The sequence below is a fragment of the Phragmites australis genome, chromosome 23 (assembly GCF_958298935.1).
Source record: "Phragmites australis chromosome 23, lpPhrAust1.1, whole genome shotgun sequence".
In the NCBI taxonomy this organism is placed as follows: Eukaryota; Viridiplantae; Streptophyta; class Magnoliopsida; order Poales; family Poaceae; genus Phragmites; species Phragmites australis.
Window position 1 is genome coordinate 3,219,329 of NC_084943.1, and position 20,643 is coordinate 3,239,971.

Sequence of the window (20,643 nt, forward strand, 5' to 3'; positions counted from 1 at the left end):
TCAACTCAACTCGATAAATAAATACGTATAATTACATACAATGATGATCATACATACTTAATTACGTAATTAACATTTTGAAATGTTCCATAACACAACACCTGGTTAACCATCTGCACAATTGTATCAGTTTCATAACACTACTACCACGGACGCACTAAGTTAAGTACTCCAGATAACAAATGCAGAGCAGCTTCACCACTACTCGCTACACAAATACACGGATCGTTTTCCGTCAGATGCACAGGTGACCTTCAACCAAAGATTGAAAGACAACAAAAATAACAACCAAAGGTGTAACAGAAACGCAAAATACCAACAAGATACTACAACCAACCATCTATCAGTGATCCCTTGGTCTTCCACTGATGGGCTGCAACGTTCGTCTTGATGAGTCCTTCGCAGCCGAGCAATCAGGGTTCAGCTTAACGGGACGGTCCGCTTTGACAGCAGGTGTATTCTCCTTGTTCCTGAGCAACGCAATTGCAGATTGACTCAAGTTGTCCCCTTGCTTCGTACGAGGGGCGCTCATAGCAATGTAGCTTCCTTTTACTGTACTGGAAACTTTAAAACTTTGCAGCTTAGTACTGATTTTGTCTACAGCCCTTCGCCTGCTGCTTTGAGAAATTCCTGATTTATTAAAACAAATAAAAAAACAAGTGTCAGGAGGCACTGAAAAATACTTCAGTAAGAAATTGAACAAGACATTATGTACAGAAAACATGAACAAGTCAGTAACGATGTATCACCTACTGATCCCAAAAGAGTGTCATTCTGAAAAATTGTAGATTTCTTGGGACATCTTGGAGCAGATAGGTCATTTGGAAGATCATGATCATTGGAAGGATCCCCGTGAGTGTCTTTGGGCAAGTTGGATGCTTTGTTGTTCCCCACCGATTCAGTATAAAATAAGCTGCAAGTGTCTTTATCGTAGCTACAGCTGTGTTCATCAACTTCGTTGCCCTCCAGCTTAGTGTAAAGCTGCTCATCTGGTAATGCCGATGTTCCTGCAGAAGGGTTCAGACCTAATTCCCTTTCAAGTCTTTCAATCTGTGCAGCTTCAGACATGTTGATAGCAGGGATACCAAGAGTGATTTGGTCTTCATTATTTTCATTGCACTCCTCGTGATCCTGATTGACCGCTTCAATATTAGAAGTCAACTGCATACTGCTGCTTTCATCAATACACTTTTTCCCACTAGTTTGACAAGGTCCTGACGTAAAAGAGTCATGAGACAATACACAAAGGAATCTCTGAAAGTTTGTGTGTCAAGAAAATATAAGCAAGTCATCAGAAATACTGACCTGATCGCAAAACATTCTCATCCTGACAATTTGCAGATTCTTCAGGAGATTTAGGTACAGAAAGGTTATCTGGGACCTCCTGTTTCTGGCAAGAGTCTATATGGCAATCTTTGGGCAAATGGGACAGCTCGTTCTTCACTGATCCAGTACAGAAAGTTTCAATTGTGTCTTTATCACAGCTAAAGCTGTGTTCCTCACCTTCATCACTCTCCAGCTTGGGGTTAAGCTGCTCATCAAGCAACTCTGACATTACAGCAACTGGGAGCAGCATTATTGCACTTTCCATTTCTTCAACTAAGGCAGCTTCAGACATGTCGTTTTCAAGGACTTCAGGAGTGACTTTATCTTCATTAAGTTCATTGCATTCCTCTTTATGATCCTGATGGAGCACCTCAGTATCACAACTCGACAGCTTGGAGTTGATTTCATCTTTATGCTTCAAGCCACGAGATTGACAAATTCCTAACATAAGAGAATGAATCGTGAGCAATACACAAATGAAATATATTACTCCCTCAGGTCACAAATAAGTGTAGTTTTGGGTTGCGTGCAATCAACCAATCCAAACTTTAGTCATCAATGTCTTTCAATATATTGGGTTTGAACATTTGAAATTTATAATTTTGCATGCTCAATAAAGTATATTACAATAGAAATTAGTAGTCAAATTTGCATTTTGGGGACAATATCGATGTCCAAGGAATTAAAAAAATGTGTCAGAAAATATCCAAACATGTCACGAGAAATACTAAGCGGATCCGAAGACACCCCCATCCTGACAAATTGCAGATTTAAATGCAGACAAGTCATTTGGTAGCTCCTGTTTCTGGCAACAAATGGTATGACTGTCTCTGAGCAAAAGCGATATCTTGTTCATCACAGATCCAGTACCTAGAATATTACTGGTGTCTTTCTTACAGTTAAAGCTGTTTTTCTCACCTTTATTGCCCTCCAGCTCAGGATTAAGCTGCTCATCTGGCAGTCCTGACGTTTCTACAGCTTGGACCAGTGCTATCCCATTATCTAATACTTTGATTGGAGCAGCTTCAGACATAGCATGGATGCCTGAAGTAACTTGATCTTCATTGTGTTCATAGTATTCCTCTTTATGATGCTGATGGAGAACTCCTGTGTTGAAATAGGGGATATCATTATCCAAAGCATCCACTGATTCTATAGGACACAAATGCAGTCCATCACAAATAGATGTTTTCTGTGAACTGCAAAATTGAGTTTCACTAGCACAAGAAGCATGCTCAGCTGCAATAAGAGATGTATGGATTAGTCTAAGGACAGATTGAAACAGAAACATGCTACAACGGTATGCAAAGCTAAAGACACAAATTTCATCTGAATCAAACAATACAGATATCAACAAAGCATCTTTTCTTCACTGAGCATAACTAAATATGAAAAATCAAGAGCAATCAAGTTGAGGCTTACCATATCCGTTGGAGTGCGATTTTTCATGGAGAATATCACTATCTGTAGTAGGCATAGACTTTCTTTTCTCTTTCTCCTCGCAAAGTACTTCCTCAGCAATAATATCCCTGTGGTTTAGTGGTTGCATGATTAAACGACTAAATAAGTGACCACGTATTGTTCATTACATATGTAGTTGTAGTTATCCAAAACAAAATTACCTTTCAATATGATGTGCATCCTCTGTCAAATCAAACTGGGATGATAAATCCCAATCTTTCATCTGTCTGGACTTCAAGAATCCTAAGTAATACAGTATCGTTCAGTTCTTTCTATGTGGGAAGATTAAACAAAATGATATTGTACACAGAAGACTTTCAAACAAAATGATAAGTTAATTGCATATAAATAAAGATATACCCTCTTGTTCATTATCTTCCAGGGAAACAGTCACGCGACCCTCTTTTTCTTCAGCTCTGCTGAGATCTTGACGAGGGCCTTGGTATGTATCAGGTTCTGAAGAAACAAGTGTGCCAACCAGTTTTTCAACATGGCGAACGGTGGATCCATCTCCTCCGCTTTCAGCGCTTGGAAATGCAAGGCCATCGAGCGGATCGTATTCTTCGGTGCTTTCCTTTGAGAACAGAGACTGCAGCTCCATGAGTAATTGTCTGGTATCTGATGAGCATGTTCCAGCATAGTTCTTCATTCTGCGCACTGCTTCCTCAGACAAAGCACCTTCATGTTTATAACCAGGAGTTGCTAAACTAAATGAGGGGTTCCCAATAGTAGCTGGCACATCAGTTGAACAAATGCGCATTAATTGAAATTTGAAAGCAATAGTACAGGAAGGCAACTCCAGAGTTTATAAATCATACTGAGTTACTGACCTCCCACACTAGGAGCAATTTTCTCCCCCAAGATAGCGGACCCTTCAAGAGATGTTTCCACTGAGAAGCCATCAAAAAGCTCCTGTCGCAGATAATGATCGGTAGGAGAATCTTTTGGTAAAATGGAACCAGATGGAGTTTTTTTACCAACAATGCCCACAACAGATCCATTGTCCGAAGTGTTACTAACATCGTTATTACTGTTAAGGCCAGATTCCATAACTTTTGTGCCCTCCAGCATGGAGTTAAGCTGCCCATCTTTCAAATTTGATCTTTCTTCCGCTGGGAGAAGCACCACTCCATTTTCTATGTATTTGGCAGTAGCAGCCTCCATAATATCATTTGTGCAGGGTCCGGAAGCAACTTGCTCTTCCCTATCCTCATTGCATCGGTCTTTATGACCCCGATGCAGCACTTCAGTATTGGAACACCCAATCATTTTATCCAAGAAATCAGTTGATTCTAACTGGGCCAGGGTAGAACCCAAACAAACATCATCATTGTCATTGGCAGGAGCATGCAAAGAGCTGCTCGGTACAGCGTCGCTAATTCCATAAGCATTATCAGCTGTAGTAGGTTACGGAAAAAAAAAAGACTTATCTGAGCTTGCTTTTAGTCTAAACAGAAACCAGTAAATTACTGTTGAAAGAAAAAAATCTGAAAAAAAAATATCTGTTTTCCTAATTAAGAGTAATTGAACCGTTGAATCAAGAAAGGATGTACCCGGCCAATTGACATCTGATTTTTCACATGAAGCACTATGTCCTTCAGAATGGACAAGCTTCCTACTTCCTTCACTCTTACAGGCCACTTCCTCGGAATTAATTAACCTACAAATTGAATTTCCCATCTTAAAATGATCAAACACATAACATTTCCATAACATAGGAACTTTTAGTAGTACAACAAAAAAATATGCTTACTCCTCTCTGTGCTTTGCATCCACCAAAAAATCTGACAGACTTGATGAACCCCGTTCTTCATCATGGCCACTCTTTGGTAATCCTAAAAAAAATTGTACAATTATTATGGTACCATTCAAATGACAGAATATACCTCACAATGTATAGCTTGCAGGAATGCAAGGAAATTATAAGGAGAAAAAAAATCAATAGAAGGAGAAAAGGAATGTGATATTATATACCTTCTAGCCCATTACCTTGCTGGGATGTGTAATATCTTTCCACGTAATATCCCCGGTCTATAAATGGTTTTTTTATATTATCACATGTACATGTATATATATATTAGCCTAGAGCCTCCAGAAAATACATGTTACTATTTCTAATATGGTATCAGAGCTAGATCTCTTTTAAACCTCGTGGTCCGTTGCACCCGCTTGAGCACCAATTGTTGTCAGTCCAAGCAGGTCGATCTGCCATGACCGTCCGCCCGTCCGCTAGCCTCCTCCGCCGGCCAGCCCCGCACCATCCTCCTCCTCTGGCTCCCTCCTACCGACTGACTCCTCCTGTTGTTCGTATTGTGCAGCTTGTTTCTGTAGTAGAACCGTCCCTTGTAACACAGCCAAAGAAAAAAAAATTGCAACAACTTGCCGTTTTTTTTGTGCTCTAGCCGTCGTGCTCTCGTTGTTACTCGCCGCTACCTTTGTGCTCTTGTCGTCAACTGACGCTCTCCTTTGAGCTCTCGCCGTCGTACGTCACCTCTTCAAGATGTCGTCGAGCACCGTTTCGATTCCTCGGTGATCTTTGATGGTGCCAACTACTGAGACTTCGCGCAGCATATGCATGTTCACATACGCGGCTTTCGTCTTTGAGGTGTTCTTTGTGGCGACGTTCCTTGTCCGTCTTCCCTGGAGCTTCTGACGGAGCCTATGCAGCTGACTGTTGACAAAGTAAACAAGGCAACTATTGACATCGCCACAACTACTTATGAGAAGGCCGTCTCCGTCTATCAAAAAACTTTGGAGTTGTACCATGATTGGCTGTCTAACTGTGCTCAATGGATGTATTAAAGACGTCCAAATGGCCCGTGCCTACTGGGCCGGCCCAAGGCACGGCACGGCACGAGGCCACAGGCCGTGCCTGGGCTGAGCGCGCGGCACGACGGGCCGGCACGGCACGGCCCGGCCGAGTCGGGTCGGCACGGGCACGGCCCAGCCCAGGCCGGCACGATCCGACCCAGCACGTAAATGCCCGGTTATTTTCTATTTTTTATATATATTTTTAATTTTGTAGCTATTTTTTATCTATTTTTAATATTTTTATCTATTTTTTATATATATTTTATATTATATATATTCATTTTTTATATATTTTTTATCTATTTCGCCCGTCGGGCCGTCGGGCCGACCGGGCCGTCGGACCGAAATCGTGCCCGAGCCGGCCCAGCACGGCACGGTCACCGACGGGCCGTGCCGTGGGCCGAGGGGGAGGCACGCGGGCCGGCACGGCACGGCCCGTTACAGTAGATGGGCCGTTCTGGCCGTGCCGTAGCCGGGTCGTGCAGAGCCGGGCCCTTGCCGGACCGGCCCGAATGGCCCATTTGGCCATGTTTGGGATGTATGATGATGCTCATACGGCGTCTATTCTAATTGCTAATGTGTAACACAAGTTTTCTTCTGAGATTGTTGAGTTCTCTACTGTTTTTCAGATGTGAACTCATCTTCGTCAGATCTATGAGCTGTCTGGGGATGCTCTCTATCTGTCTATTGTTAATATTTTCTATGCCCAGATGTCAGATGTGTGGTGTCAATTAGACTCTCTTTCTATTACTGGTTGCCATTCTTGTCAATGTTGCTTGGATCTGCATGCCGAGCATGACTTTCGACGCCTCTACGAGTTCCTGACTCGCCTTTGTCCGGAGTTTGAGCAGCATCGGACTCAGCTGCTTGCTCGACATCATTGTGTCACGCTTGTGGAGGCCATTACAGAGCTGCGCTTAGAGGAGACCCGTCTGCGTGATTCTGAATTGTTGCCACTTCCTTCAGTACTGACTGCCCATCCACCTGTTGCGCCTACATCTTCAACTACATCGTCGTCTACTCCTTTTACACATGCGCCCTCTTCAAGTGATGGTGTGTCGCCCTCGTTGCACCTACTGCATCAGGGAGGGCCATGTCAAAACGAACTGCTACCGGAAGAAGAAGCATCTTCGATATTCCTCTAGTGTTTCTACCTCGGTTACCTTCCCAACTACCTCTAAGACTGACACTCAGGAGGAGATTGTGAAACTGCTTCGTCGTCTGGTTGCTACCTCTGGCTCTGCACTGACATATTTCGCTACTCTCTCTTCTATCACTAAGGGACCACATTCTATGTAGTCAATTACTTCACCTTGAATTCTTGACTCAGAAGCATCTTTTCATATGACTTCTGATTCTTCCAGTCTATCTTCGCTTCATCCTCTTATTTCTCATATTCATGTCGTTACCGCTGATAGTACTTCTCTTTTTGTTGCTGATCGGAACACTCTTAGCACTTTTTCTTTTAGCATCTCTTATGTTGCTCATGTTCCCTAACTCACCATGCAACTTATGTCAGTTGGTCAACTTACTGACTATGGTTGTCGTGTTATCCTAGATTCTGATTCTTGTTGTATTCAGGATCGTTGCATGGGTGCTCTAGTTGATACTAGCCCCTGGCGCTATGATTCCCAACGTCTATAGGAGCTCGACTGCCTTCGTCTTCCTTTCGCTGCCGCTGCCCGTCTTTCTGCTTCCTCGACTACTGGCTCCTTCCAGTAGTGACATCATCTAGATCATGTTTATGGGTCTCGTCTGTCTTCATTAGTTCATCGTAGTCTTTTTGGGTCTGTCCCAGGAGATGCGCCATTAGATTGTCAAGGTTGTAAGCTTAGTAAATAGATTCAGCTTTCTTATCCTCATAGTGAGTCAGTGTCTCAACGTTTTTTTTTATATTGTTCACTCAGATGTATGGGGTCCGGCTTCATTCATTTTGAAAGGAGTCATAGATACTATATTATCTTTATAGATGATTTCTCTCACCACACTTGAATTTCTTTCATGTCTTCTCATAGTGAGATGTTATCGAGTGCTTTGCTACTATGATTCACACTTAGTTTGACACTCATATTCGTGTTTTTTATGCTAACTCTACTGGCGAATTTTTTTCTAGGTATCTTCATTACTTTCTTGCTAAATATGATACGTTGTTTCAGCTCTTCTATCCTGGAGCTCATGCTCAGAATAGTGTTGCTAAGCGCAAGCATCATCATCTTCTTAAGATAGCTCGTGCGCTTATGATTGTCTTTTATGTCCACCTCATTTTTGGGTTGAGTCGATCTCCATTACCACATACTTGATCAATATCCAACCTTCTCTACTCTCAAGGGTGGATTCCTTTTAAGCGTCTATATCGACGTCTTCCTGACGACTCCTCTTTGTCTTTTTGGCTGTATTTGCTCCGTTCTTCTCTCCCTCCCATGAACATACCAAATTAACTGCTCAATCCGTTGAGTGTCTTTCTTGATTATAATGTTGAGCATAAGGATTATAGGTGTTGGGATCCTGTTGCTCATCGGATGCGTATTTCTCGAGATGTTGCTTTTAATAAGTCTTGTCCCTTTCATCGGTCGTCTCCTTCCACTTCTTCAGCTTTCTTGGCCGATCCACTATCTTCTCCCACTTTTCCTACTACACCCACCACTGTTTCTTCTTCTCTTCCCCAGGCACCGTTGGCGCCTCCTACTGACTTCTTTGGTGCCTTCCACGCCTGTGGCTTCCACCTCACATACTCCTCCTTCTGATCTTATTGAGCTTTTATTTTCCACTACACTCGTCATTCTCATGCTACCTTACATTTTGTTGTGCCACTTTCTAATGAACCTTCTTCTAATGATTCAGTTCCTCCTTCATCTCCCCGCTATTCTCTTCATGATTGCTATTCGATTCAACCTCCTGATCGATTTGGCTTTGATGATGCTATTCCTGCCGAGCCGTATTCTTAAAGTGATATTGTTGTTCATCAGGAATGGCAGCATGCGATGGCAAAGGAGCTTGCTGCTCTTCAACGCACAGACATGTGGGATCTTCTTACTTTTCCCCCACATGTTCGTCTTATCACGTGTAAGTGGGTTTATAAGGTTAAGACCTGCTCTGATAGTTCTCTTGAGCGCTACAAGGCTCATCTTGTCGCCCGTGGTTTTCAGCAGGAGCATGGTCACGACTATAATGAGACTTTTGCTCTGGTGGCCCACATGACCACAGTGCGCACTCTTCTTAATGTTGCTTCAGTGTATCAATGGTCTACTTGTAATACTGAATTTTTGAGAAAAAAAAAAGAGAAGATGTTGACCAAAATTTGACTTTTTGATCCGTGGCTCGTATCGACGATCGGAGACCATGGTTGCGTTCATCTCGTCGAGACGAACCCATTTTGCTATTCATACGTCCGTTCCGGGCACTTTGAGACCCGTAGCGAGCCCAACATATTTAGACTGTTCGTTGTTTTGAAAAATAAAAAATAAAAAAGGGGGATAAGTACTGGATGGATCGGCCCTCAACCCGATCCATCCAGACGTCTCTACTGCGCTCGCGTTTCTCTCTCTCGCTCGACTCTCTCTCTCTCTCCTGCTGCCTTGCCGCTGCTGCGTCGCGCCGTCGTCGCCGGCCTGCCGGTCGCCGCCGAGCCCTTGCCGCCGGGCGCCGCCGCAGCTCTCGCCGCCGCAGCTACCGCCGTGCACGCGCCGGGCGTTGCCGAGCCGCGCCGCAGCCGGTTGCTGCGCGCCGCAGCCGGCTGCCGCCGGCTGCCTCTCTCTCTCTCTCTGTGTTCCGCCGAGGCAGCCCAGCCGGCCGAAACAAACTGCGCCGGGAGAAGGAAGCCAGGAAGAAGAAGGAAGAAAGAGAAAAGAAAAGAGAAGAAAAGAACAAAAGAAAAGAGAAGAAAAAGGAAAAAGAGAAAAAAAGAGAGAAAAGTTGGAAATTTCAAAATTTCGTCGGATTCGTCATCAACCCTTCGAAGGTGATTCCTCGGTAATTCTTGGACGTTTATGGTTAAATCAAATCAAGCAATTCGTGTCGTATCATTTCATGTGATCAATAGTTTGATTCGTTTCGATAATCATTATTGATTCGAAGATACGACATCCGAGTCGAAGTATTCTTTTCGTTCATCGGAGCGAAGTCTAATTAGTGAGAACTTTGGTTCGACTTTGAATTGGAAATAGTGTATCATTTCATGTGATACAGTTTTCTGTTTAGTTTTCCGAAATATAGGTGTACCGATGGCGTGGACGTTATTCTTTTTCGGTAATTGGTTTAGGTGATTTGGCTATTTGGAGTCGGTGTCCGCCGAGGTTTAGCCGTACGTTGTGGCTTATTCTTCGCTCTTTGTCTAAACTAGAGGGGGGGTATTACTCGGCGTCTAGCAAGCTAGTTGGTAAATATCTTTGAAGCCTTCAGTTGTCGAACGCTGGGTTTTGGCGTATTAGCGTGCATCCTCTTTTATTTCGTCGTTGCGGCGTCGTTGTGCTAATGGTGTGTTTGTTCAAGTGGTGTGACCTCACGTCACGACTAGCGCCCGGCTTCATCGTCGGTAAAGGCAAATGAATGTATTGTATGACTACGCTTTAACCTATTATTGGGCTGCCTACATTCTTTAATTACAATGCATTCATCTGATCCGAATAACTGATTATGAGCTAGTTACTATGTTGTTTACTTTTCCAGAAGTTTACTCGATGATTGATTTATGACGTGCAGTAAGTACGATATGCCATTCTGCAGTTGTTCATTATTGTTTTATGCAATGTTTTTTAAGTCTCAAGTATTTTTCGGGAGTTATGTTGGTTATGCTTGAAGCACGTCATACATATACATCTCATGCATTGGAAGTTTGTCGTCGTCTTCTGGCCGCGACCGTACCGGTACAGTACCGTATGTCACCCGAGGAGGGGTACGGTGCACACCCTTACGTTACCCGAGGAGGGGTAAGGGTGAGGAGAGCATGTCATGGGCATGGTTATGTATTCTTATGAAATTCAATGAATCATTCGCATCAAATCTTATTTCCTTTAGTTAGCTTGTATATAGATATATATGCGGCTCTGAAGGCTTATACCAACCGAATGTTAAAATGTTTAATGTTATCGTTGGACTTGCTTAGTCATAATTGTTTCTCCTAGTGTTGGCGGTCTGTTTCATTACTAGTTTCTATTTAGAATTGTTAGCACATTCAACTGTGGCTAAGTAGCTTTTTGTTAAAGTGCCTTTCACTTGCTGAGATTTTCGAATCTCACCCGTGCTTTCTTTCCAGGTTCCTTTTGAGGTGTCAAACGCTTGCGGGATGGGTAGCTACACGTCGCCTGCGCGTTCCCTTTTTTTTTAGGCTAAAATTGATGCCCTGTCAGATATTGTCTTTGCCCTGTAATGTATATATAGTGAGTTTGATGGTGGTTCAGTGGTTTGGTCGAGGCTTGTACCTCGTTTGCTAGGATTTTTTTTTTTTTGCTAGTGTGATATTCTATATCTGTTCTGTCTGGTTTGTTGTTGCCTGTTATACCTCCACTTTCAGGGGAGGTACTGCCGAAATTTTTCCTTAGCTTTCGGCAGATTTGTAGGTTGGTCTAAATGACCTTCCGGGCTTGTTTTGGTCCCCGGGGTGTTACACTACTGTTGGTGATATGATCTAGAGGTGATCGTGTATGCAGATTGGATCTACAAATGAGATTTAATATGATTAAAGGTCTATTAGGATTTAGAGTCATGATGGGTTTTAATGTGATTAAAAATCCATTAGCGTACTCTATATAAGATAAGGCAGGAGTCGTGGGCGCAGCAGTGGCTTCCGCCACCAAAACCCTGGCCGCCACCTCTTCCCGAACTCCCTGCGAAACCCTAGTCGGACACGCGGTGCTAGCACACTAGCGTACGGCATTCCATCCTTATATGTGTGGATATCGTAGAGGCGTTGCTGCTATTACAGTGCTGATCTTCTCGACGTGAAGACCGCGGTGCTGATTGTGCTCTCTGGTCACAACGTTGGTCGTGCTCTGTGGTCGAAGAGCATGAGCACCTGATCGATGAGGTGGTAAAGGTGATCAGCTACTTTCTCTTTGTGGTCAAGGACATGGTCGAGGTTTCCTCTTCATGGTTGCAAAGCTAGTTGAGGAACACGCGGCACTGCTCGGAGCTGGTCAAGGAGCATGACGCACCTACTCAGAGCTGGTCGGAGAGCTCTCCTCTGCATTGACGCGCACAACGTTGGATCGATCTACTCCAACTTTTCTTCCGCTGCACTACGCGTCTAATGATAACAATCTATGATTCTCTACTCGTATAGTTTTCTGATTGAACGCGATAGAGAAATTTTGATTTGTGCTAGTATAGCCTATCCGTTCCCCAACAATTATCTCCCAGCTTGATGTCAAGAATATCTTTCTAAATGGTAAGTTGTGTGAAGAGATCTATATGCACCTATCGTCAGGGTATTCTGTTCCTAAGGGCATAGTTTGTCATCTCCGTCGCTCTCTCTATGGCCTTAAGCAAGGCCCTCAAACCTGATTTGAGTGATTTTCTTCTGTGCTCATTGCCGCTGGTTTTTTGCTAGTGCTCATGATCATTTCTTTGTTCACACTTCCTCTCGTGGTCAGACACTTTTTTCTTGTATGTTGATGGCATAATTATTACAGGAGATGATTTTGAGTATATCAACTTTGTGAAGGCTCGCCTCAATGATCAGTTTCTTATGTCCGATCTCGGTCCTCTTCGCTACTTATTTAGAATTGAGATTTCTTCTACTTCTAAGGGCTTCTTTCTGTCCCAAGAGAAATATATTTAGAATCTTCTTCATCGTGCTTCTCTCACTGATGAGCGCACTGTTGATACTCTCATGGAGCTTAATCTTCAGTTTTGTTCCACTGATGGTGAGCATTTTGCAGATCACACTCGCTACTATCCTCTAGTTGGGACTCTTATTTACCTTGGTGTCACTCATCCTGATATTTTTCATACAGTGCACATCCTCAGTCAGTTAGTTTTTGCTCTCACTTAGCTCCAATATAGTCATCTCCTGCGCATTTTGCGCTATCTTCATGGGACTATCTCTCGTCGTTTCTTATTTCCATGCTCAAGCTCTTTACAGCTTTATGCTTATTCTGATGCTACTTGAACTAGTGATCATTTTGATCACCGGTCTATTTCTATCTACTGTGTTTTCCTCGATGGTTCTCTCATTGGTTAGGAGGTTAAACACCAGAACGCAGCTTCTCATTCTAGTGGAGAGGCTGAGTTACGAGCTATGACATTGTTGACAGCGTAGCACAGTTGGTTACGGTGGTTACTTGAGGATTTTGGTGTTTTTTCTCCTGTACCTACTCCTCTTTACTCAAACAGTACAAATGCTATTGGTATTGCTCAGAATCCATTGAAGCATGAGCTCACCAAGCATATTGGTGTTGATGCTTCTTACACACGAACACAGGTACATAATAAGGTGATTACTCTTCAATATGTTCCTTTAGAGCTTCAATTGGCTAATTTCTTCACGAAGTCACAGAGTACAGCTTAGCACAGGTTCGATCCCACTAAACTCAGTGTGATTGATCCCCCATGAGTTTAAGGAGAGGTGTTAGATATATATATATATATATATGTATCTCTGTGTAATATCCCCGGTCTATAAGGGATTTCTTACATATTATCACATGTACATGTGTATATATATTAGTCTAGAACGTCCATAGAATACATGTTGCTATTCCTAACAGGATGTATACATACCATTATCATTTTTAGACATCAAACAACTACCTTCTTGAGTGTCATAGCGTGAAACAGGTCCTGACAAAGGAGATTTTTCGAGTGCACACTTCACATGGCAATCTTTTAATTCACCAACTCCGTTTTCGGTATGAGCTGTTGCAGAAGCAAGGGAACCATATTCCACAGATTTTTCAATACTTTCCTGCGAGAACAGGGACTGTAGACCAAATGGTGATTGTTCTGCACTCGGTAAACACACCTTGTTCTTCATTGAGTGCAATACTGCTTCCTCAGGCAAACCATATTCATGTTTACATTCTGGTGTCGCTGAACTTAGTGAAGGCTTCTCAAGGGTACCTGACACATATTTACGTGTTACTCTCAAACAACATTTAAGTTACTATTAAAACTGAATCACCCACTATCCAAATATCATAAAATGGATGCTTACCTTCTTGTACATCGCCCTGCTGGACCTGAACTATAGCTTGTTCATCATCAGGATTATCTGCAACAAGCCTCATGTCCTTGCCAGCAAGGCTACAATCTGCTTCCATATAAAGACCAACAAATTCATTACTGGAATAGTTTTCTTTGCACTCTTCTGCAAATAGAAGCTTAAGACCAAATGACGAATGTGTTCCATCTGATGAACATCCCTTAGCAGCATTCAGTACTGGAAGAATACTGTCGTCGGTATCACCTTCTGAGTACAGATTTGTCGAAAGAGGGTTCCCTTTGCTACCCTTGCTGAGACATTTCCCCAGATCAGCAACTAGAATGCTTTCTTCAGCAATTGCATCACAGTGAACTTCTGGTTTACTGCCTGATATAGGTAGAGCAGGTTCAGAAGCTATTCGACAGTATGATAGTATTAGAAAAAGGCAAGGTCACTAGCCAAATTTGTCATGGTCAGTAGGGCAAATGCTTTAGTGAGGATTTACATGAAAACCAAGGGTTGTGTTCGGAATAAAAAAATAAATAGGTTAGAATTTTTTTTCTCAAACCAGCAGGAGAGCTAAATAGGTCAGAATAATTATTGTATAATCAATCAACAGTTCTATTTCTAGCTCTAGCTATTTGGTTGCATACTTTCTTGTATAATCAATCAACTATGTAGTACAGGTCCTGCGAACATCAAGTATGAATCACGTTGTAATGGTCTTCGAAGAAATATTTTCTTCTTAATACAAAGATACACAGTTCTTATGCATATTCTAGAAAACAAAATAATTATTGGAGAACAAATGATAATGGGCCATAGGACTAGAGGTTGCGAACAAATGGAAAGCCTACTAAAAACAAATGATTGAAAATACAAGTAGCCACGCTTTGACATAGGTGAACTCGGTTTGTTTAACAAATTGGTAAATAAAGCACAGTGTGGATGCTGCAACTTCCCATCATCATCTCCCAGATCACTAACAAGCTGTGGACACAGGATTGAGGCTATCTTACCTTCACCAGTCTCTTTAGTTAGTACATCACAAACATGTTGCAGATTTTTGGTCTGGAGACCAGTCGACAAGATGCCAACTAGGGCAATTCCTGCAGATTCACTTGCACTTGCTTCCCTACTAACTCTCTTTTCGACAGCTACAGGGCTCACTGAATATTGTTCTTCATGCTCCTCAATAGTGAAATCAATTGGAACAACATCTGGAGATTTTGCAAGCTTGCTTTAGTGAAAATCACGCAACAATTGTAATGACCAAAGCTAAGTACAAATTTAAAAAATTAGTGAACAAATTATATGCCAGTTTTTTAGCTTCCAACAAAATAAAAAATCCGAACCATTGACATCGGTGAACTAGGATGTTTAACAGACTGATAATTAAACATATTATCTTCCAAATTAGTAACTAGTTATAGATACAAGATTGATGCCATTGTACCTTTTCCAGTCTCTTTAGCTAGTACTACCTCCGTTCTTTTTTAATTGTCATTTAGGACATCAACATGGTTTCCGATATACATGTTTCAACATAACTTTTTATAATTATTTCTTAGTGAAACTATTAAACATATAATCATATGAAAGTATTTTTCATGGAGAATCAACTCATATTGTTTGCATGTGTTGAATCCTAGTAATTTTGTGTTTATTAATGGTTAAAAAAATTTAAATTCGATTGCACGCATTAGAAAACGGCATCTATTTGAGAACGAAGGTAGTATATCAACATCATGTTGCAGACCTTTGGTGTGGAGACCAGTAGACATGACATCAGCTAAGTTCTTTTCTCCGGACTCACTTGTATTTGTTTTCCCACCAACTCTCCCTTGCTCAGCTACAGGGCTTTGCTCTTCACGATTTCCAACAGTGAAATAAATTGGCAAAACATCTGGAGATTTTGCAAGGATCGAGGCCGCCTTCAGCATATTGACAAGATGGTAATGGCCAAAGCTATTTATAATTTTACATGATCAGTGAAGTAATTATATGCCAGCTTTCAAGCATCCAAAGACGATCGATAAATTACAATTGTGATTATGCTTGGCTACAACAGATAAAATGAACCTTGCAAAAGCCTATAAATTTGGCAACACAGGTAATAAATTCACAGTTAACAGGGATAGCAATAGCTACATTATATAAATTTAAAATTTTTGAAGATGCGTGAATTACCATCTGTGCTCACATCGTGACTATCCTTTTGCCAAGCAAATTGAGGTTCCGTAACTGTTACAGTGGTGTCATCACAGTAAGATAAAATTGGTGAAGCAACTTCTGCAGCACCAACAGGCACTGAAACAGGAGCCTCATTAGAATTTCCTACATACAAACCATCTGTGCTAAAATAAGTCAAGAAGAAGAGCGAAAAGGTACCTTCATCCAATTGTTTTTTTGTCTCAGCATTAACAGTATAACTGTCATCTACAGTAGCTTCAGCCTCCAAAATGAGTACAGCAGTGCTCGATCTAATTTCTTGTGCAATACCAACAGATTTATTTAAAGCCTCCAAACCAACTTCATAGGAACCAGCTTTCACAATTTGAATGCGCTTAGCACCCAAGTTAACCTCACCTTCATCCGTCAATGTTTTGTTCTCTGAGACAATACCAGTGTGCGGGACTAGTTCTGAGATGCTTGATGATTGATCCAACTCCCCAAATCTTGTTTCAAATAAATGGCTATCGTCAGTTTCAATGTCAGAGTATTCCTGAGCTTGTTTACACTTATCTGAACTTTCCATTGCACACGAGTGGTAAATTTCTGGATTTTGACACCATTTGTCCACATCACCAGATTCTGACCCAGGTATCACCTTATGTACGCTCTGAACTATGCAAGTCTCTTCAGGGAGTGTTACAAGCAATGGACCTGAAGAGAACTCTTCTCCTGTGGCATTAACCTGACAAATTTCTTGAATTTTGCTACTAGACTCCTTACTATATTCACGAGCAACTTTATCTCCATCCTGTGTTGCTTCACTGATAACCATGTCATCAGATTTTGCCTCCTCCACAGACATAACTTCTTCTGGAGCAGTTGTTTTTCTCCTCTTTGCAGGCCTTCCCTTTGAAGTTGTGGAATTTGATTCCTTCTGTGATTTCAGTGGCTTCTCATGGTTAGTCCCTGTGTTATCTTTTCCATTTGGAGTTTGTGCGCTCTGCTCCTTCCTGAATTTCTGCCCACCAAAACCCTCTGTATTCCAGGAATCATTGGCTGGAGATGATATTTCCATTGAAGACCTTCTGCGTTTTCTCAATTTCATGCCCTCTTCACCCACTCTTTCACATGACACATACTTGTTTGGTCCAGGATGTGCTTTGTTATCATCAGATAAATTATGATTTGAAGATTTGCGTGTTGACCGCTGTAGGCCTTGATTGTTCTGGACAGCCACTTCTACCTGCAAATTGTTTTCGGATGTAGCCACAGCCAGAGCACAATCTGTAAGTTGAACTCTTGCTTTCAGGTTCCTTGTTCCAACTCTTGACTGTTCCCATCCAACCATTTCAGTGTGATCCATGTTCCCCTTTTCAACCACATTAAGAGCAACAGATTTACGTGTTGATCTCCCCATAGGAATTTCTGACTTCTTTTCCTCATGAAGACCCTTATTCTCTTTCTCAAGCACCACTGTGGCAACAGATCGCCTAACAGGTTCCTTTACTTTTAGTTGCTTCTCCTCATCTCCACCCTTACCACTTTGAAAGTCCTTTCTGTCCATTTTGTTGTGAGCCTGGTTCTCCTTATTAAGCATATTAGGAAGAATAGATTTCTGCATTGATCTCCTAACATGTGCCTTAGCATCCGTTTCAGCAACTAGAAACCCAATCTCCTTCTCAAGCATATCCGACGGAACAGATTTACGTGATGAGAGTCTGACAGGTTGCTTCACAACTAATTGCTTCTCCGCACCTTCATCCTTAGCATTCTGAATCTCTTCACTAACACCTTTAATATCTTTAACCGGCACAACGGATTTCCGCATTGATCTCCTAGGGTTCTTTTCTGCACTGAGATCCTTCTCTTTCTCAAGCATAGCTGAGACAACAGATTTAAGCGTGGATCTTCTAACAGGTTCTTTCACTGCTGGTTGCTTCGCCACAACTTCACCATTAGCATTATGGATCTCTTCACCAACACCTTTGATATCTTTAACCGGCACAACAGATTTCCGCATTGATCTCCTAACATGTGCCTCGGGTCTCTTTTCTGCAATTAGATCCTTGTCCCCTTTCTCAAGCATAGCTGAGACAACAGATTTACGAGTTGATCGTCTAACAGGTTCTTTAACTGCTGGTTGTTTCTCCACATCTTCACTCTTAGCATTATGGCATATCAATGGCCGAGCTATGTTCGAGTCTTTGGCCTCCACTGGTGCACTACTCGATTTGTTGGTTTCTGAATTTGCATTACTGGCCTTGTTTCTCCCTGATCGCCTCAATGGGGGGCACTTACTGGGAGCAGCAACATGTTCTTGATCTTCTTCCTCTACAGAAAGCTGTTGATTCCAGCGAGTAGCTGGTCTGCTGGGCTGCCTCTTGTTTTCCAGCTTCTTTCCAACGTGAGTTTCCTCCACCAAACAGTTGTTAACCTGAACAACTCTGTTCCTCAACGACCTGAAAACAGGAGCATCATTTCTAGGCACCTCCAAGATTGTAGGTGTCTCTCCATCCAGGTGCACATCTTCTGTCTTCCTCCTCTTGTTCTCAACAACAGTGGGTGACATCACAGCAGCTGCTACTGAGCGGGATCTTGTGGTCCTAGCAGATACTTCCGCCTTAGCAGACATCTGCGCAGCATGTTCATAATCTCCCCCCTTCCTCGTACTTCTCTTACTTTCAACAACAACAGGTGAGACTCCAGCGAGCGCCACCAATCCAGATCTAAACGTTCTGTCCAGGTCTTGAACTTTGGCGGCCTGCTCCTCAGCACCAAGTTCATCCTTACCATTTCCAGCCTTCCTCCTCCCTTTCTTCCTCTCAACAACACGAGGCAACAGAAGAGCGGCCTCCGACAAGCTTGATCTCCTCGTGACTCTAGAAGAAATTCCAACTTGCGCACTGACAGCATTCTCCTGGGTCTTGCGCTTTCGCTTCCTATCAGTTGCTTCTCGTACCACCTCCTCCCCTTCTTCGTCAGCCATAGCAGAATTGTTGTGACTTTCGACTCCATCAACAGCACCCCACTTCACTGCATTCCTACTTGACCGCCTCACTGGAGCATCCGCACCAACCACTCCGGCAACACCATCATCATCAGCACAATCACCAGGAACTTCTACAAGCTTCCGCTGACGGCCCCTTCCGCTCACTTGTTCAGCAGGAAGCATCTTCCCAGTCATGCGGCTCCCCCTCTTCAACCGGGGCCTTAATCCTCTTCCGCTCACATCCACCTCTTCCTCCAACGCAAAGGTCACCCTCTTCACCTCGTCCAAATCGCCGCTGCTCGAGCCACCGCCCGAGCGCTTCAAACAGCCCTTCCTCGCCACAACCTCCTCCGCACCAGCGTCCCCCTGAAAAATAAACCCAACAACATCAGCAGGATCAGCACCCCCACCATTCCCACGAAACACAACGAATCGAGCGCGCGAACCACACACGCAGAAACGGGAAACGGCGCGACGGGCGAACAACCCAGCGGAGCATTCCTGCGAGCACTTGGCGCGCGGAGCGAAAGACAAGCGAGGGTTATGGGGCCATGGGGGCGTGCGTCCTTACCGAGAGCGCGGCGGCGAGGCGGGCGGCGAGGTCGGCGTTGGAGCCAACGGCGGGGAGGCCGTGCCGCTTGCAGAGCGCCTGCAGCTCCCGGCGCTTCATCCGCTCGAAATCCATCCCCGCACCCAGCCCGCCGGAGATCACCACAGCCCGGTGCGGCTCCCAGCCATCTCAGCGTCACGGATTCGGACTCTGACCTCGTCCTCTCGAAGCTTTCGGGGTGGCGACGCGGCGGATTGCTCCGGGCTTGTGCTGCTCGGTGGCTTTTTGGAGCGTTTGGGAATTCAAGTTGGATGCGGTGGTTGCTCGGTGGGCCCCGGGTGGTGGCAAGTGGGAACGCGCGAGTCCGCTCGGTGAGCGGTGATGATTCACAGGCTGACTGGTGGGTCCCAAAGTGGAGGGGCCGCGTGGCAGTGGGAGCGAGGCGAGGCTTGCAGCGGGAGGAGGCGACGGGTTTTGAATTTTGGGGCTTCCCGCCCAGAACGACGCACCAAAGAAGGGAAATTTTAGGCGTAAAGGAGAGCCTATCCATCGACTTGCTGTTTGAATTTACAGTATATATTCAAAAGTCTATCCACCGACTTGATGTTTGAATTTACAGTGTATATTCAATTTGTTTTTTCAATTTTAAACCAAGTGTTGAAAGATAATTTCTTGTAGCTTTTGTTTGCCGCATACTAGCAACAGATATTTAGTTAGTAATTCCCAATGGTATAAGGAAAATTACTCATATACTGAAATAGAGGTAAAATGGTCTTTTATAATATTTAACATAGGTTCATAGCCTGTCTAACAGAGGCGATGGTATAAAAGAAATAAAACTCACTATTTGATGGCATAGAAGGAAATCAGACATTTTCAATGACGCATCGTAGAATCAGTCGCTATTCAGGGGTAAATTGTTCGTTTTCCCCATGAACTACATAGTACACTAGTTACTAAGTACATACTACACTACTGTAGCATGCTGCCCTGAGCCCCTGCTCAACCTCAACTCCTCAATCCTCGAGCCTCAACATTAAGACAAGAGAGAATAGCTCAAGCAGTCAGGTCAAGCCTCAAGTGCTTAGTGCACTCAGTGCTCACCACTCACTAGACACCAGTCACCAATCACCAGAGTCTAGAATCAAAGAAATGGAGAAGAGCAGAGCATCGAGCAGGAGTGCTCGCTGGGGA

The 20,643-nt window shown here is 43.4% G+C and overlaps 1 protein-coding gene across 6 annotated transcripts; it reads right to left on the reverse strand.

The window, feature by feature from the left end:
- Nucleotides 1-20,040, reverse strand: LOC133906156 (uncharacterized). Of its 6 annotated transcripts, none has more exons than XM_062347958.1 (17): nt 19,471-20,040; nt 16,127-19,265; nt 15,926-15,979; nt 15,495-15,641; nt 14,755-14,955; nt 13,748-14,122; nt 13,315-13,653; nt 4,541-4,622; nt 4,341-4,447; nt 3,618-4,184; nt 3,148-3,519; nt 2,949-3,030; nt 2,749-2,855; nt 2,245-2,565; nt 1,306-1,767; nt 750-1,214; nt 1-630 (listed from the first exon to the last, which is right to left on the reverse strand). In XM_062347958.1, exons 1-17 carry the CDS (start codon nt 19,582-19,584, stop codon nt 344-346), a joined length of 7,221 nt encoding a protein of 2,406 aa, XP_062203942.1. In that variant the 5' UTR covers nt 19,585-20,040; the 3' UTR covers nt 1-343. The 6 variants fall into 6 exon arrangements, with proteins under 6 accessions (XP_062203942.1, XP_062203939.1, XP_062203941.1 ...); XM_062347955.1 differs by having other exon boundaries at nt 15,926-16,027; XM_062347957.1 differs by having other exon boundaries at nt 13,345-13,653; nt 15,926-16,045.
- Between the last annotated feature and the right edge of the window lie 603 nt (nt 20,041-20,643).

Bases quoted from the DNA above. Each gene is read 5' to 3' on its own strand.
- LOC133906156 (XM_062347954.1), bottom strand. From the start codon at position 19,584: ATGGATTTCGAGCGGATGAAGCGCCGGGAGCTGCAGGCGCTCTGCAAG. The intron at 13,654-13,747 runs GTAAGCATCCAT...AATATGTGTCAG, and splicing joins GCAGGGCGATGTACAAGAAG to GTACCCTTGAGAAGCCTTCA. The intron at 1,215-1,305 runs GTCAGTATTTCT...CTTTTACGTCAG, and splicing joins TGAGAATGTTTTGCGATCAG to GACCTTGTCAAACTAGTGGG.